The sequence below is a fragment of the Malus sylvestris genome, chromosome 10 (genome assembly GCF_916048215.2).
Source record: "Malus sylvestris chromosome 10, drMalSylv7.2, whole genome shotgun sequence".
Classification (NCBI taxonomy): domain Eukaryota; kingdom Viridiplantae; phylum Streptophyta; class Magnoliopsida; order Rosales; family Rosaceae; genus Malus; species Malus sylvestris.
Window position 1 is genome coordinate 19,611,682 of NC_062269.1, and position 17,497 is coordinate 19,629,178.

At 41.5% G+C, this 17,497-nt stretch overlaps 1 protein-coding gene and 1 pseudogene across 2 annotated transcripts; one reads left to right on the top strand and one right to left on the bottom strand.

Moving 5' to 3' along the window:
- Positions 1 to 853: 853 nt before the first annotated feature.
- Positions 854 to 7,935, bottom strand: LOC126587345 (telomere repeat-binding factor 1-like). 2 transcript variants are annotated; one of them, XM_050252380.1, is made up of 7 exons: positions 7,641 to 7,935; positions 7,167 to 7,353; positions 6,791 to 7,008; positions 5,580 to 5,664; positions 4,249 to 4,332; positions 1,960 to 2,418; positions 854 to 1,410 (listed from the first exon to the last, which is right to left on the bottom strand). In XM_050252380.1, exons 2-7 carry the CDS (start codon positions 7,314 to 7,316, stop codon positions 1,396 to 1,398), a joined length of 1,011 nt encoding a protein of 336 aa, XP_050108337.1. In that variant the 5' UTR covers positions 7,317 to 7,353; positions 7,641 to 7,935; the 3' UTR covers positions 854 to 1,395. The 2 variants fall into 2 exon arrangements, with proteins under 2 accessions (XP_050108337.1, XP_050108336.1); XM_050252379.1 differs by having other exon boundaries at positions 7,167 to 7,362.
- A 4,201-nt stretch (positions 7,936 to 12,136) lies between these two features.
- On the top strand, positions 12,137 to 12,932 carry LOC126584300 (uncharacterized; annotated as a pseudogene).
- The last annotated feature ends 4,565 nt before the right edge of the window (positions 12,933 to 17,497 follow it).

Genomic DNA, 17,497 nt, shown 5'->3' on the forward strand with positions numbered 1-17,497 from the left:
GCCATCAAAGTTATCCCTATGTATAGTCCTCAAATGTGAGGAAATTTTTTATGGGAACTTTAACGAAAAGCACCCGGTACTGTTCACTTTAACAAAAAATCACATTTTTACACTAAAAAGTCAATCCTGGTACTATTCACTTTACCCTTTATTTTGTCCTTATCATTAAAACTCAAAGTTTTCAAACCATTTTCATTAGTTTTCCTAATTTTTTTAGTACTCTGGCCATTTCCTATACTATAGGGACTAGAGCTCCGCCCCACTGGAAGCCACAAAGTCCCTAAATTTAAAGACATACGGTGGTAAAGGGTGGTAAGGATTCTATTTAGGGACTCTGGTGGATATGCTCTAATAGCCCAAGCTATTTTCTTGGGGTAGAGTTGCTTTAGACACAATCATTTGGCCCGTGGCTGGCATTATAGTCTATTTAAAGGCATTTGTTTTTAACAAACTGTTTTTAACAAACGATATTATGGGGTGAGAGAATGAGCTAAGCTTCACAATGAGCTAACAATAATGTGGTTTAAATTCACTTTTTGCGAAAATCAAACCTAAGACCTCTCACTTACAAATGAAGATGAATATCACTAAACTGCAGTACTAAGTAGCTTATTTTAAAGGCATTGCATACCACTTAAATTTTCAATGTCAATTGTTTTTTCAAGCTCTCCAATGATTTCATGTTCCCACAAAAGGAAATAAAAACAACAATCATTGAGGAAATGGCCCATTTCTATCATATCAAGTTTTAGAAAAATCTATGTGCATAGTCTGCATATCTCAAAAATCCTACTTTAGTCTTAAGATTAAGGAAATGATCTATATTATTCCAATCATCCTGATAACATAAATATACGCTCAAAACAAAGAGGACAAAACCTTATCATTGAATCAAACTAATCAGTACGATCCAAAGCATATAAATATTGTTGCTGATGAATGAACTAACTCTACCTATGACAGCATATGCCCTCAGCCCTCTGGTTAGTAGGAAAGACCCCACTCTAAACGCGCAGGGCAGGGCGGAGCGTGGTGGATAGCAAAAATCACCTTCAAAGACGAAGATGACCGCCGCCTCCGCTTCTATCTTGAAGATCAAGAAAAAGAAGGAAAAGAAAAAATAACAAGACAATTACAACAACAAAAGAGATACTGTTAAAATAACTTTTCTATCCCACTGTGAGTCCTAATTTTCTGCATTTCGACGCAGATTTATGGTTTGCAAAAGGAAATGAAAACTGCCATGAACCAGACTTTCCTACAATGAAACTAATCAAAATACAAATCACCTGTCTCTGTGTAGGTGAATTTGGTAACATAGTTTAATTGCAATAAAACATGTGTCCGGTCTCAAGAAACTTCTCGTTCATTGTTCTTGCATGTTTCAAACTTCATTCAGGGACGATTCATCTGCATATATTGACAGTAAAATGAAATTTAATTCAAAAGCTTGGTAAAGAGAATCAGACAAAGTTACAATCCAATTACCCTAAACCCTATCTACAATAATCAAAATTAGAACAGAGAGAGAGAGAGAGTGAGAGAGTAGGCATGTATGACCTCATCATAATCATTAAACGAAAAAATAAATGCAGAACTAGACTGAACACCAGATATATCCACAACTACTACAATGACAGTTAAATATATATTAGAAGGATCTACAAATACAGAATACGTGTGTTCGTTGGAGTGCAGTTGCAAAGAGAGGTTTTGGGTGGGGATGAACATAACTTGTGTTTAACAACAAAGGGGATTTCTCTAATGATAGTAAACAAACTCAACAAGCATTCAGCCCATTGCACATGCGAATTTTCAATTGTCAGAATAATTACTGTCCTTTTGCTAAAAGCAAGCATAAACTCAAGCCAAGATTATAAACTCACTACTTTAGCATTTCAAATCACGCCAAGACAATGAATTCACTGTATAAAAGAAAATATGCTATGTGAACTTTACCGTCTTCGCAGCATTTCTTCCTTTTAGTGTCTTCATTGCTGCTTCTGCAAAAGCTTGTGCTGCTTCTGCATCAGCTTCAGCAGCCTCAGCTTCCCTAGCTGCATCTTCAGCTTCAGCAATGGCAGCTTCCGCCTCTTTCACTGCTTGAGCAGCAGCTAAAGTAGCTTCCCTGGGGGTCATAGTCCTCATCTTCGCAAGCTCCCAATCAATTTGGGCTTTCATCATGATGGTAGCCTCATCATTGCCAAATTTTGGAGACACCATATATCTTCCCTCAAAAGGAGACACCATCGGTCTTCCCTCAAAAGGAGATGCCATACGTCTTCCCTCAAAAGGAGATGCCATACGTCTTCCCTCAAAAGCAGAGGCAACCTGTCTTCCCTCAAAAGGATACGTCGAGGTATTTCTTCTTTTTTCAGATAACGCTGGGGTAGGTGCAATCCTGTATCTGCGTTTTACCTGTCAAAATAAAAACACAAACTAGTAAGATCAAACTCTAATCAACTCTAACCATATTCAATTCCAGGGTTAACAACCCTTGAGGAATATCATAGCATAAACTAATGTCCTTTCTTTTTTTTAAAAAGAAAATCCCAATCGAAGCACATGAACAAGTCGGAACTGTAGACCAAGTAAATTATATATCCAAGTACCAGCAAGCATTAATATCATAATATCCTCAATATTTATCCATCTAGCAAGAATCAATATTAGATACAATGACATTTTTTTAACACTCCATTCAAAATTTCCATCCAACTTACACCGGTATCAATATTTTCTTGATTTCATCAACATTTCCATACTTTTACATATGGCATGACATTTCCATTTTTTGTCCAATGATAAAAAAACCAATGTGATTAAAGATTCTCAAGCCAAGCCAAACTCTCTTAAAGCTGTGATTCATAAATAATGTCTCAACACTTCCATTTACTCATGTAAAAGTTGGTTTAGTATAGTATGGTATCAAATAAGACATAGGCGGCACACATACGATGATTTCAATAAACTTTTAATATGTGAGTAAATTAGAATTTACAACAATTCAATCACCCATATCTTCACTGCATTCAAAGTTTGGGGAACAATAAGCTGTCAAAAGAAAGTGGCTTTGTTTGTTTATCTACCAAATCTAAGAAAAACTAAGGTAAACTTCTCAGTCAATCATTGTACTACCATGGAAAAATCAAAACCCAACTCTGAGTTGTTAACATGCAAACATGGACCACGAAAGAAACAAGTAATAAACATAAAAATAAACTGTTCATATCAGAACCCGACATATTAAGCCCCGCTAAACTTATATCATGGGACAACTACAGAAACACTAAGATCGGACCGAAATGCTTATCTTGAAGCCCTAAACACTAAAATAAAGGGGGAAAATCGGAGTAAGTTCTTTTCAATTCAAGATGTCCAGATACTGATTTATTCAAATAAAGAAGAAGTTCGGGAGATTTATGGAAAATACAACATGTAATACCAATTTTTTTTTAATTTAGAGAGCATACAAGAAGCATAGACCTACACTCGTACAAATGGAGTGTTTAGCAGTCTGACCAGATTGGCAGAACCAAGGGAAAAGGCACTACATGGGCCATAGAAAAGTGCAATTTATCGTGTAATCAATCAGATCTCGAATGATTAAAAATAGAGAAAATCTAGGATGAAAAAACCTGTAACACTGTTTAAATAGTTGATCTTCTAAACCTCATTAATTAATTCCGGAAATTACCATGTAAGGGAATTTCAAACAGAACAAGCATGAAGTTGCCAATCGCCTATGAAAATTTGTTCCTTTCATGTATAGAGTAAATTGACATAGTTATTGAAATTATTATTGTCATGTGGCACATGTAGCTCCAGTTGTAATTAACATATGCTCCCACACCCAAATCGACAGTTTGATCTCCCTACCCCTTTTTGGCCCCATTCTTATCAACCAGAACTTTCTAGTATGCGGCATATGCCCAAATGATCCCTTTTTTTTGGAGTACACATTCCAATATGATGACAAATCTCGGAAAACCTAACCTTTTTATACATGTGTACAACGTTTGATTACTTGCTGTACAACAATCAAAAACCACATTGCATGCAACAATTCTGACCGTTTAAGTCCAACTTACTTGTAAGTGTATAAAAATGACAACTCCACGCACATTAAGTAGTCATTAATTGTTTGTTCCACAAAAACCACATAATCTAACACCAATAAAAAACAAAACCATAAAAGCTATACATATAGGACAACATTTGGAGATTATTAGACCACGATATATTTACCTTAATCAGTTTACGGCTTGCTGTCAAGAATTTTAGTTTCTCAGATAATAGCCTCTTGAAATCTTGAGGAGGCCAATATTCGTCCTACAAAATAAAATATCTTAAGGTGAGCTCGTTACACAAAATAATAGCAAGAAATAATGCTAGTGTATAACATAACTCAACAGCATAAAAAGACAAATAGATGCAACCTATGTACTGACAGTAATTACATAGCATAATTATTGTTAAATTATTGTAGATCTTATTCAGCAGTATGAAAAAATTGAACTATAACCTATCTAAAGTATCAGATTTCATGTACCATATAATCGGCGTAACCTTGGGAGGATATACAAGTGTGTATCAGTGAACCCAGAGTAGATATCATAACCACTCTTCTTGACAAGGCTAGGCTATCATACGTGGGGTTTACTTTACAAATTATGTTAGGCTAGGAGATGAAACTGGACATTCAAAGTTAACGAGACTTGCACAAGTGCTCATTTCTCTTGGAAAAGTGTATGGACTAAACACTGGTCCAACCACTCTTTAAACTTTTTTTCCTTTTTAATTTCTTAAAGTTTAATGAATTTGAAACCCAAGAAAGCAATTCATGACAATGTCATTAACAATGTTGTAGAGGCCTATCAGTGAATATCAATGTCCACTTGTCTTGAACCATATACTGAAGGCTATTTTATTACCAAATATTGTCAATCTCCAAGCCTATTAATCAGTGGATCTTTGGATTAAATTACATTCACACTTCACTACCTTGTGCGTGAAATCTTGAAAGGAAAAAAAGAGACAAAATATCCTCAAGGAATCCAAACAAAGAGTAATAGAGAAAGCAAAGAGTAATATAAAATTTAAAGCTAAATATCCGCAACCATAAAACTGATGTGTGCAATCAAGGATGTCTGTATATTACACAGAGCCTCCCTGCAAGGGACAATGATGTGAGGGTTCAACGTGCACCATCAGCTAAATATATACAACAACAACAACAAAGCCTTTTCCCACTAAGTGGGGATCAGCTTAATATATATTCCTTTTTTTTTTGTGGCTAGCAATTGTTCTTTATTCCCAACCCTGATGCTTTCTAGAACAGCAGTGAGAAGGCCCATATAACCGAAATGCAATAAACTCCTTTAAAATATTCGCTATGAAAATATCAGCTGAGTGAGCACACTTAACTACATCACTAGCTTGTGATATTTGTCAACTTCATAAAACATGTAGGAAACAGTTTGATATAATCAACCAATTTATGACCAGATACTCATGAAGTGGGATGTGCCATAGAAAATTGCAAATAACACATAATTTTTGTCAAACATAGAGGCTACCTCTATATATGCAGCAATAGTCGTTTTATTAGATCCACCAGGCTCCTTCAACCTTGTTATAGCTTCCATGATAAGATTGTCCAGCCTACAAGCATTAACAACAACAAAGTATCGAAGTTACAGCAGAGTTTAAAATTTTGAAGTATGACAAGAAAAAAAAACTGAATAATAGCTGGTAGCCTGATTTAAAACAAATAATAACTAACTTATAGTCAATAATTGTAAATGATAAAATAGCAGCAACACCTACGATAATTGCAAATAACAAAGACACCAAAAAAAATTCTCTTTAACATCATGATTATTTCAGTGCTGGACAAAAGGAATGAAACATTTGTCAGTATGCCCCAATCTAATGTTATTGCTTAACTATAGAGATTATCTAATCAACTTGGGAAAAGAAGATATGAATTCAAATAGATGACCGGTGTCCCTTTGCTTTTGTGCCCCTAACAAATTATATATGTCCATTACTATTGTTCAAACAACCAGTTCTCTATTGTTTTATAATATGTAATTGTTTGCCCAAGTTAAGGGGTCACCATGTACTTGCAACTGTAAAGATCAGTCCAGTTCACAAGGAAAGAGAAAAACCAGGTAAGTGTCTACAAATTATGGAATAAGAGCAAGTATCTATCTAGTGAAATCGGACTGCTAAACAGGAGGCCATAATATACCTACTTCAACACACAAAATGCTCATGTATGTGTAAATGACAGTGATTTAACTCTATGGAAGATTTTAGACACCCCATTTGATTTTGTATATCTTCTCAATTTAATCTGAACCCTAACACCTTTAAAAATGAAGTACCTAATTGGACGATTGATTGATCCAACCTGCCTTCAGCCTATCACAATCCACTGTAAACTACAAATAAACAAATAAGCCATGCAACAAAGATTACTGGTCCCCAACATTTAGCATGTCAAATTATGAAAAATTTAGACAGAGAACTCAACTAGTGAACTTCTGAATCTTAATAAGTGTCACACACAAAATGAAGACACTAATATTGCACAACTAACCAATCTGAACCCTTCGAGATGTCGTGAATAACATTAACAAACAAATCAACCTGCTGAATTGCACAAGAGTTATTGGTCCTCAAAAACTGAATAGAATATATCAGATGGGCAGTATTTAAATACGAGATTTGGCAATGACTTTTAAAAAACAAGAATTCGAAAAAGCCAAGAAATCTGTCTAACCTCACAATAGATTTTCTTGGACCAGAAATCTGCTGGGTCTCACTAGAAACTGAAATAGGCTTAGCATCCATCATTTCATCATCACTTTGAACAGTAGTACTGAGAGGAATAGAGTTTTCATCATGTTTAGAAATCAGATGCTTTCTTCTAAGTGCTGTCTTGGCTTTCTCTCGAGAGCCCCATCCATTTGCCATGACACTCATATTTCTCCACTTATCCTACCCATGACGATACAAAATAAAATAAAATACTCCATACGAACACAGACCAGCAAATAGTTTCAAAAATCTATTGAAGAATTGATAAAAGCATCGGTACACTTCATGTCCAACAAAATGAGTAGTACAACAAGTATATAGTGTTAAAAGAACCCTACCTTAAGATCTACATTTGAGCGAGTATACAGAACGCCACTAAATTCTGGATCTTTAAGTATGGTCCGCCATTTTCCTGCGCCATGTTTAATAACTCCAGCTTTAAGGGCTGATTCTTCTTCTGCCGTCCATTTCTGCTTAGGAGCACCCATAGGGGGTAACACAGACAAACTCCGCCACAGAATCAATCTGCAAAGCCTTGGTGAAAAGCAGAGTAAACGAACACCAGTAATTATTATTATTATTATTCAAACCCTAAAAGGCTAAAAGCATCCATAGCAAATTTCAACAGCCGAACGTGAAATTTCCATACCACACAAACACAACAAAATCTAAATTCCCAGCATTTATTCAAAAGGAAACCCAATACAAATCAATTTCCCAATCAAATGTCACGAATTTGTTCAAATCACCTCGAAAATCCACGAATCCAGACAATAAGAATCGAAATTACATGAAGGGATAGGGAAAATTACCAGAAATCGGCGTCTGATTCATCGAATTTTAATATGAATTCGATTGCCAAGTTTAAATTCAATTCGGTGTTCAGGGCTCTGAGATTTGATTTGAATTCGGTTCAGAGGGTCCGGGGGAAGGTGAAGGCGTTGGTCGCTGCTCTCTCGCGTCCACCTGGGATTTTTGCGGATCGACACGAAAAATCAGTTTCAGGCCCTGCTGGCCAAAGAGTGACATGCAATTTCGGTTGTGCTCCGATATGGTAGTAGTGACGTATACAAAGGGCACGCATATGGGGCTCCGGAGCTATTTATTTTTCAAGTTGTGTTTTTTTTTTTTTTTTTTGAGTGGAGAAGGGTGATTCAAATTTAAATATGTTGAAATATTACTACAAAATTGAACTAGTCAGAGATACGCTCCAATTCTGATATCTATATTATTGTCCATTATGCGAGTTTAAAGTACAGATGTGATGCCTTATAATTTATATAAATCGTCAAATTATTATTTTGAAATTTTATGAATTCAGTTAACTTTGAATTACCGTTGTACCAACAACAAAGAAAAAAACAGCGCAAGTGGGGGTAGCGGGTGGAAGGCGCGAACCACAATTTTGGCGGTTCAATATTATCACCTTTATATGCTGAAAACAAAATTAATTATAAAACGAAACTGTAGACATCGAAATTTCGTAAATAAATGTTGACCGATAAATCAAAGTGTCAACGCTCATGTATTACATAAATTTTACACGTAGCGTGTGACTCAACGAAAATTGAAATGAGTTGGAAAAGTCATCAAATAGGACACGTGTCAACACCTGGCAGAAACGACTTATTTCATCTGGGATATTATATTCAAAATTAGGCATTGGAAAATTCTATAAATACAAGCCCATTTCATTCATTTAAGAGACCAAAAAAATCATTAGGCAAAAACTCTTGAAGCTCTGAAGCTCTGAAACTCCGAAGCTCTCAAGCATCCAGGTTCCCGAAGAATCAAGAAAGCGTTCTTCGTTCATCGTTCTTCCAAGATCAAGCCCGACGGCCCTTGGATCAACAATCATCCACCTTCAAGCCCAAGCCTCAACGGCCTCTTGAAGAAAGCGTTCATCGTTCATCAACTGTTCATCCTCAAGGATCAAGCCCCAACGGCCCCTTTGGATCGACAACATCAACAAATCCGCTCATTCGCTGTTCATCAAGCCCAAGCCCCGACGGCCCTTGAAGAAAGCGTTCATCGTTCATCACTGTTCTTCGAGATCAAGCCCAAAAGCCCTCGAAGATCCGTTCAAGCCCAAAAGCTCTCGAAGATCCGTTCGTCACTGTTCTTCGAGTTCAAGCCCAAAAGCCCTCGGAAATCCGTTCATCACTGTTCTTCAAGATCAAGCCCAAAAGCCCTTGAAGATCCGTCAATCACCATTCTTCAAGATCAAGCTCAAAAGCCCTCGAAGATCCGTTCATCCTCGTTCATCCAAGATCAAGCCTCGACGGCCCTTGGATCAATTGCACATCCCACAAATCAACACCTTACGAAGATCGAATCAGATGATCAAAATAGAGAGAGATTGTAACCCAAAATCATCAAATACTAATATTTGTTTGTGCACGTTCGTTCTTGTCTCTTTCGTTTCAGGAATTTTCCGTGTTCACAAATTGGCACGCTCGGTGGGACAATCTCTGCCTCTCATCTCTTTCTCCGTTCAAGAAATTCAAGCGCACTTCCAAAATTAATGGCATCAAGGAAGGCTCAAACTGTTCCCGTAACCGGCGCAAAGAACAAAAGCGTCCTCGTCGCAACTGGTGTCACTTTGGGCATCACGACTCGAAGCATGGCAAGAGCTACTTTTGCCGCCTCTTTCACCTCTGCATCAACTCTGCCAAAGGAACAAAAGCACCCAAGGCACGAGCCTTTGATCACCTTAGCCTCACTAAGGGCACCAAGGGGGGAAAGCCCAAGGAAATACTCCGAATCCATGCTCTCTGATGCCGATTCAAGCGACAGTTCAGCCATGCAAGTCATGACCATTGGAGCAACTTCAATCGATGAGCAGCTGGCTCAAATGAATGAAGCAATCGCAAGGCTAACCCAAACTGTGGAAGAAAAAGACTTGCAAATTGCAGCACTAGTCAACCGACTGGAGGCGCAGGACGGCGATAAACCCGACCCAGAGGATGATCCACTAAAAGGAGGAGCTGGCGGAGACGAAGAGCCTCAGGTGGAGAAAAACGATGCGAAGCCGGAGCCAGACCAAGCAGCGGCACTCATGGGATCTCTTTCTATCCAGCAGCTGCAAGAGATGATCACCAACACCATCAAGGCACAGTACGAAGGGAGCTCAAATACCTCCGGGTTGTACTCAAAGCCGTATTCAAAGAAGATCGACGCCTTAAGGATGCCGAGGGGTTATCAACCACCAAAGTTCATGCAATTTGATGGAAAGGGAAACCCGAAACAGCACGTTGCCCACTTCGTTGAAACTTGCAACAACGCAGGAACCGAAGGGGATTACCTCGCCAAGCAGTTTGTGCGCTCGCTGAAAGGAAACGCCTTTGAGTGGTACACAGACCTAGAGCCTGAGTCCATCAACAGCTGGGAACAATTAGAGCGGGAATTCCTCAACCGCTTCTATAGCACCCGCCGCACTGTGAGCATGCTAGAGCTAACGAGCACAAAGCAGTGGAAGGACGAGCCAGTCATTGACTACATCAACAGATGGCGCACTCTAAGCCTCGACTGTAAAGACAGGCTCTCGGAAACCTCTTCAATCGAGATGTGCATCCAAGGCATGCAATGGGGTTTGCAATACATCCTTCAAGGCATTAAACCACGGACCTTCGAGGAATTAGCCACTCGCGCCCATGACATGGAGTTGAGCATCGCCCATCATGGGAAGAAGGAACCAATCGCCAACTACAAGAATGACAAAGTTCTTGAGACAAAGGTGGAAAAGGCTGCATGGAAACCCACCAAGGAAGCGATGACGGTCAACACATCTCCTGTCAAAATCTCCACACGAGGCAAGGCGATTCAAGCCGAAGGCTTTCGTGATCAAGAGATGCGTAGACGCACTTTGAAGGAGCTCGAGGAGAAAACTTATCCATTCCCCGACTCTGATGTGGTTGCCATGTTAGAAGACTTGCTGGAAAAGAAGGTGATCGGCTTGCCTGAGTGCAGACGGCCAGAAGAGATGAATCGTACTGACAGTCCAAGATACTGTAAATTCCACCGCTTCATCAGTCATCCGACAGAAAAATGTTTCGTGCTGAAAGATCTCATCATGAAACTGGCTCAGAAAGGAATCATCGAGCTAGATCTTGACGAAGTGGCGAAGTCAAACTATACCACCTTCACTTCTGGCTCTTCCGACTCAAAGTTTTCACCTCAACCGCTGGGGGCATCGTCCAAGACAAGCAAAGTTGAAGGATGGACTCAAGTCACTCCTAAGAAATTGCACAAGAAGCATACGTTTCCTCCACATGTCCGCCAATCGGAAAGGGGGCAAAGCAGCTCTTGTCAACCTTCAAAGCAACATGAACGTGTTGAAGATGATGAAATTTCGACACATAGATCGTCCATCCCCATCACGATGCGTGATTTCTTTCCTGAAGACTTCTTCAATCACTCGGTCAAGGCCCCTTGCTATGAAGATTGTGAGGAACGCCTCTCCAAAATTACTTGACAAATTCACCATGCTCCTTGTTCGCACGAGCCTAAAACTGCACGAACCAAAGCTCTTTGTCTGCAAGAGCCTAAACTGCAAGACACAACACTCTTCGCCTGCACGAGCCTAAACTGCATGGCACAACGCTCCTAGTCTGCACGAGCATAAAAGGCAACACCAACGCTCCTTGCCTGCACGAGCTGAAACTGCAAACGGCACAAAAAAAAATGCCAAAAAAAAAAAAAGTGTCTTTCGAACTACGTTTCGACTTGATCTCTTCTTTAGAGGGGTACGTAGGCAGCTTGAATATTCAAATTTCGAGTTCAGTCACATCAAAATATAAATAAATGTTTTATTAAAGAAAGTCAATTTTATTAAAAAAAAATGATGAATACATATGTTTATGTATTTACAAAAAAAAAAAAAATAATATATATATGTATGATTGTCTCGAAGCCCATCCTCACTTGGCCAAGCCCACTTTCTGCCAAACAAATCCACTTGGACCAAGCTCTCCATCTTACAAGCCTAGCAAGAAGCCCAAATCCAGGCCTTCCTGGTCCACTTCAAGCTCGGGTCCAGTTCTCCATCACACCACCATTCAACAGTAGCACCATCAATCCATTTCCAAATTGCGGATGGTGTAACTAAATCAGTCCCCTGCTCCTACATCGAGTTTGCTGAACGCCTGTTTCTGCCTCAATACAGCAATCTGCCCCTTGACGAGGTTAAAGAGCATCACAGGCGAGATAGATTTGAGGTTGGAAATGCCGACAAGATCTTCGAGAGCACATCAAAGGAGCAGCTGACCAGGAAGGCTGCACGAAACAACAATCATCCTTTATAACGGTGATGCGGATTTCACCATCAGAGAACGACCTGTCAAAGAAGAAAAGGAACACAAAACAGAACCTCTCTTGGATTTTCCGCCCACAAGATCCGCTCCCGGGTCGACAAGATCGGCGGCGAGAACCCCACGTGGAACGATCGGTTCCTCTTCAAGGTCCCGTCCGCATTTCTCTCAAGAGAGACCTCCCATGTCTCCATCCAGATCTACGCCGTCGGCTGCTTCAGCGATCACCTCGTCGGCACCGTCCGACTTCTGATCAACAACTTTCTCGACGTCGCGTCCAAGGTTCCGTCGGCTGCTTCAGCGAGACCTTCTGGAAGATTCCAAGGCGTGTTGAATGTGGCCGCGATGGTGATCGACGGCTCGTACCTGGCTCCGGCGGTGAGCGAGTTGTCTGCAGTCGGGTACCGCGACCTGATGGGAAAGGGAGAAAGATTCCGGTGCCGGCGACGCGACAGCATGAAGAGCAAATCGAGTGATTACCCCGGTAATTCAAAGGAAAACTCTTTCACTGAGTCGGCGGAGAACTCAGACGTCTGCGAGTCGGCGGCATCATCTCCGGCGACGCCATTACCGCCTCTGAAGGAAGTGAACACGATCACCGAATTGGCGGGAACAATAAGGCAGGTGTCGAAGGCTCGTCCAATGGACGGCTCGCGTTTCCTGTGTTGCTTGCTGACGCAGAGGAAGATGCAATACTGTCCGTCGGATGAGAACGCGGATGGAGCCCACAGCAGAGAAAGGAGGTGTCAGAGATCTGGCTGCCACAAGGGTGCTGAAGAACTTGACGGTGTTTGACGTCAGCTTCAACCAGTTTCTGGGGTCGCTACCGGAGACGATTGGAGGGATGGTGAGCTTGGAGCAGCTCAATGTGGCCCACAAACTTGCTGTCGGGGAAGATTCCGGCGAGTATTTGTTCGCTGCCGAGTCTGCAGAACTTCACTTACTCGTATAAATTCTTCACGGGTGAGCCGCCGGCGTGTCTGGGACTGGCGGGCTTTGACGACAAGAGGAAGCGCTTACCGAATAGGCCAGAGCAGCGAACGACAGTGCAGTGTAAGTCGTTCTTGTCGAAGCCTGTTGATTGTAGATCTTTTAGATGTAAGCCTTTTGTTCCGTCTTTGCCTACTCCTCACTCCACTCAAACCCGACCTGCTGCACATGGTGCGCACACCCGGCACACCCGGAGCAAGTTGGGCTGCACTCTCGGCATCGACTCCTTCCACTGGCTACAGCAACTGCACATCCCCCGTCAACACCTCCCCCGATCGCAGCAGCAAGCTCAACCCCGTGCCCTCCATGGCTGAAGCACCGGTGCCCCGAAACCCTCTCCAACTCCCCATCCTCTCCTCCGTCTCTTGCCTTGCAGCTGCCAACAACTTCAAAGACCGCTGTCAAACGACTAGCCGGCCGAGAAGCGCTTCCTCAAACTCTAACTCTCCGTCCTCCTTGCTCCGCTGCCTGCAAATTTCTCTACCCATCATCAACATTTATACAAGAAAGATATATTAAAAAATAGGATGGTGGAGCAAAGCAAAGTGGTGCATCTGGCACCACGTGAAAAAAAGAGGAATGGTGGATCAAAGATGGGGTACAGCCCCATGGCAGATCAAAAGTTTCTGGTGGTGCATGGGCACCATGTGCGAAAAAAAATAAAAAAATAAATAAATAAATAAATAATAAATAAATAAATAATAATAAAAAAAAATGATGGAACTTGGTGCATCCAGCACCAAAAGAAAAAGAAAAAAAAAACAAAAATAAACAAATGCATAGAGAGAAATAGAAGGTCCATTTTATTTATTTTTTCTGAAAATTTTACATAAATTTGCATTATACATAAATTAAAAAATAAAAAATAAAAAAAAATAAAAAATAAAAAATAAAAATCAAATCAAATCAAATCAAATTTACAAGAGGGGATATTCAAGGACGATCAGGTGGCGCCTCACAACTCGGCAGAGCTCCAGGAAGAGAAAGCGTCGGAGGTTGGCTGTTTGAAGCCTCAGCAGTCGGTACAGCCCCAGAAGACGAAGGTAAATGCTGCTGGAACAAACCCACAAACCTCCGATGATCAAGTAAAATCTGACCATCAGATTCCTGCATCTGGTCAATTTTCCTTTTCATGTTGGTGGCATAGTTGTGTGCAAGCTTGTGCAGCTGTTTATTCTCATGCTTGAGCCCCCTAATCTCCTGTTTGAGACTCATCACTTCAGCCGCCAACGATTCAACTTGACGGGTTCGAGCAAATAGGCGTTGGGCCATGTTGGACACAGAACCCGTACACTGCACACTAAGGGCCAGAGACTCCTTAACAGCCAACTCATCAGACCGCCTGGAAAGTAGTCTGTTATCTCTGGGAGTGACAAGGTTCCAGGCCACCACCGCAGCGGTCATATCATTTTTCATCACCGAATCCCCAACGGTAAGAGGACCAGTAGGGGATATGAAGGATGGGCGCCATATGTTGTCTGGAGAAGGCGGGACTGACTCTTCACCAAGATTCAAGTCAAAACGACGGTCGGAGGGTCCAGACATTTTCAAAGTGTTGAAGGAAGAAGAGATCGGACAAATCAAGATCTTAGAAGTACAAGAGGGGAGTTTTCACAAGCGAAGTGTGCTTTGAAACGAACTGCGTGCCTCTATAAAATCAACACTCGACGGCATTTCAGAGATCGAAGAGGTGAGCTCAGAGTTCGAAAATGCCGATTCAAAAATCGAAGAGGCAAGCTTAGAAATCGGAGAAGCATCTTGCTTTTCCAGACGCGTTAGCACCCGTCACATGCAAACTCAGCTTTGCGGAAATCACGGGCAATTTGTTAAAGCGCCAATCCCAGATATCGAAGAGGCGCTAGTCTTTTTCAGCCTCGTCAGCACCCGTCACGCACAAACTCAGCTTTGCGGAAATCACGGGTAATTTGTCGAAGCGCCGATCCCAGATATCGAAGAGGCGCCAGTCTTTTTCAGCCGCGTCATCACCTGTCATATGCACACTCAACTTTGCGCAAATCACGGGCAATTTGTCAAAAGATTTTCAGTGAAGGAGAAAGCACGTGAAGTTTACTGTTCAATCACGCGTTAGTTGCCGACACGAGTGAAAGAATAATACCTCTACAGGTATTAAGGGACCTCCTATAACTGTCCACCTTCACCTTCCATAGCAAGGCAGACATACAGAGCCTTTCTTCATCTCCAAAAATGCTTTCCCAACGAAACCTCTCGAGTCATTCAGTGTTCCTTATTCCTTGGGGTACCTCTGCAAGCCAATGACTCCAAAGCAAAAGTATCTCATATCACCAGGGTAGAAAGCAAGAGTATCTCATATCATGCGTTCTCCCTATCCTTTCCTTTGTCCTTGTTCTTACCTACAAAGACAAGGATAAAGAAAACAATATGCCGGAACTTCCACTCAAACTCGGGTAAGGAACCGACTACTTGGAACCCTTCCCTGATTGCCTACCTAGCACTGCTCTCGAGTACTCATTTCCCACTGCTGCTGTACTTCCAAAGAAGTTGCCCCATCTGCCTGGAGAACAGATAAGGCAAGTGAAAATGATACCTTGCAGCATGTGGAGACAAGGTGCAGAAGGAACAAGCAGAGAAGAATGCAGTCTGCACAGTCAACTCAGGAGAAGGAGTCCGAGCTGAAGAACTCGAGAAGCTGCCATATCTGCCTGAAGAAACAAGCAGAGAAGAATGCAGCATGCTCAGTCAACTCGGCGGAAAGAGTCTGAGATGAAGAACTCGAGAAGATGCCACATCTGCCTGAGGAACAGATAAAGGAAATGAAGATGATACCTTGAAGCATGTGGAGACAAGTGCAACCAAGCACGTGCCGATTCATCCGCTACTTCTTCAAAAGCAAGAGTATCTCATATCATCAAAGTTGCAATCACTCTGATGGTGAATTCGTTTTGACCCTCAAATTCTTGGGTCGACTTACTAGGCGTTGTAGGCTGCACGTGCCGATTCACCACCCTTGAATCAAATCCTTAAAGATCAAGTCACCAACTGGAAGAAAAGCCCATCAATCTTGAAGATCATACCGTTGACCAAACTGCTCAGGTGTGAATTAGAAAGATTGAACAGAGCAACAAGTCGTCACCTTCACCTCGTGCCTGCTTGTCATGTGTTCAAGTCAACCTTCAAGGATCAAGCCCTAACGGCCCTTGAAGAAGTTTCCAACCAAATTCAAGATCAAGCCTCGACGGCCCTTGAGGAAATCACAAGTCCGATTCAAGATTAAGTGTCTACCACCCTTGAATCAAAACCTAGTTCAAGAATAAGCTGTGGAAAATCAACAATTGGAGGAATCCAGAAGATCCTTCAACCCAGTTCAAGATCAAAGCTGTGGAAAGTCAACAAAGCGCAACAAAATACGTGTCGATTCACCCACTACCAAAGCCAAAGATCATTTACCACATGAAGCTCCTTGTGGTCCAATTTCAACCTTCAAGATCAAGCCTCGACGGCCCTTGAAGAAATTTCAAACACCAATCCAAGATCAAGCCCCGACGGCCCTTGAAGAAATCTCAAGCCCAATTCAAGATCAAGCCTCAACGGCCCTTGAAGAAATCTCCAGCCCAATTCAAGATCAAGCCTCGACGGCCCTTGGATCGACATCTACAGTAAGGGACTTCAAAACGCATCTCCTACACGTGACAAGCACATGTATACGACGTGCCTTGAAGTGGGGGCATTTGTAGACATCGAAATTTCGTAAATAAATGTTGACCGATAAATCAAAGTGTCAACGCTCATGTATTACATAAATTTTACACGTAGCGTGTGACTCAACGAAAATTGAAATGAGTTGGAAAAGTCATCAAATAGGACACGTGTCAACACCTGGCAGAAACGACTTATTTCATCTGGGATATTATATTCAAAATTAGGCATTGGAAAATTCTATAAATACAAGCCCATTTCATTCATTTAAGAGACCAAAAAAATCATTAGGCAAAAACTCTTGAAGCTCTGAAGCTCTGAAACTCCGAAGCTCTCAAGCATCCAGGTTCCCGAAGAATCAAGAAAGCGTTCTTCGTTCATCGTTCTTCCAAGATCAAGCCCGACGGCCCTTGGATCAACAATCATCCACCTTCAAGCCCAAGCCTCAACGGCCTCTTGAAGAAAGCGTTCATCGTTCATCAACTGTTCATCCTCAAGGATCAAGCCCCAACGGCCCCTTTGGATCGACAACATCAACAAATCCGCTCATTCGCTGTTCATCAAGCCCAAGCCCCGACGGCCCTTGAAGAAAGCGTTCATCGTTCATCACTGTTCTTCGAGATCAAGCCCAAAAGCCCTCGAAGATCCGTTCAAGCCCAAAAGCTCTCGAAGATCCGTTCGTCACTGTTCTTCGA

What these genes read in the sequence shown, in the direction of transcription:
- LOC126587345 (XM_050252380.1), bottom strand. Translation starts at nt 7,316, where the DNA reads ATGGGTGCTCCTAAGCAGAAATGGACGGCAGAAGAAGAATCAGCCCTT. An exon ending in CCAAGAAAATCTATTGTGAG is followed by an intron (nt 5,665 to 6,790) that starts GTTAGACAGATT and finishes TAATGCTTGTAG; the next exon opens with GCTGGACAATCTTATCATGG. An exon ending in CTATTGCTGCATATATAGAG is followed by an intron (nt 4,333 to 5,579) that starts GTAGCCTCTATG and finishes TTTATTTTGTAG; the next exon opens with GACGAATATTGGCCTCCTCA.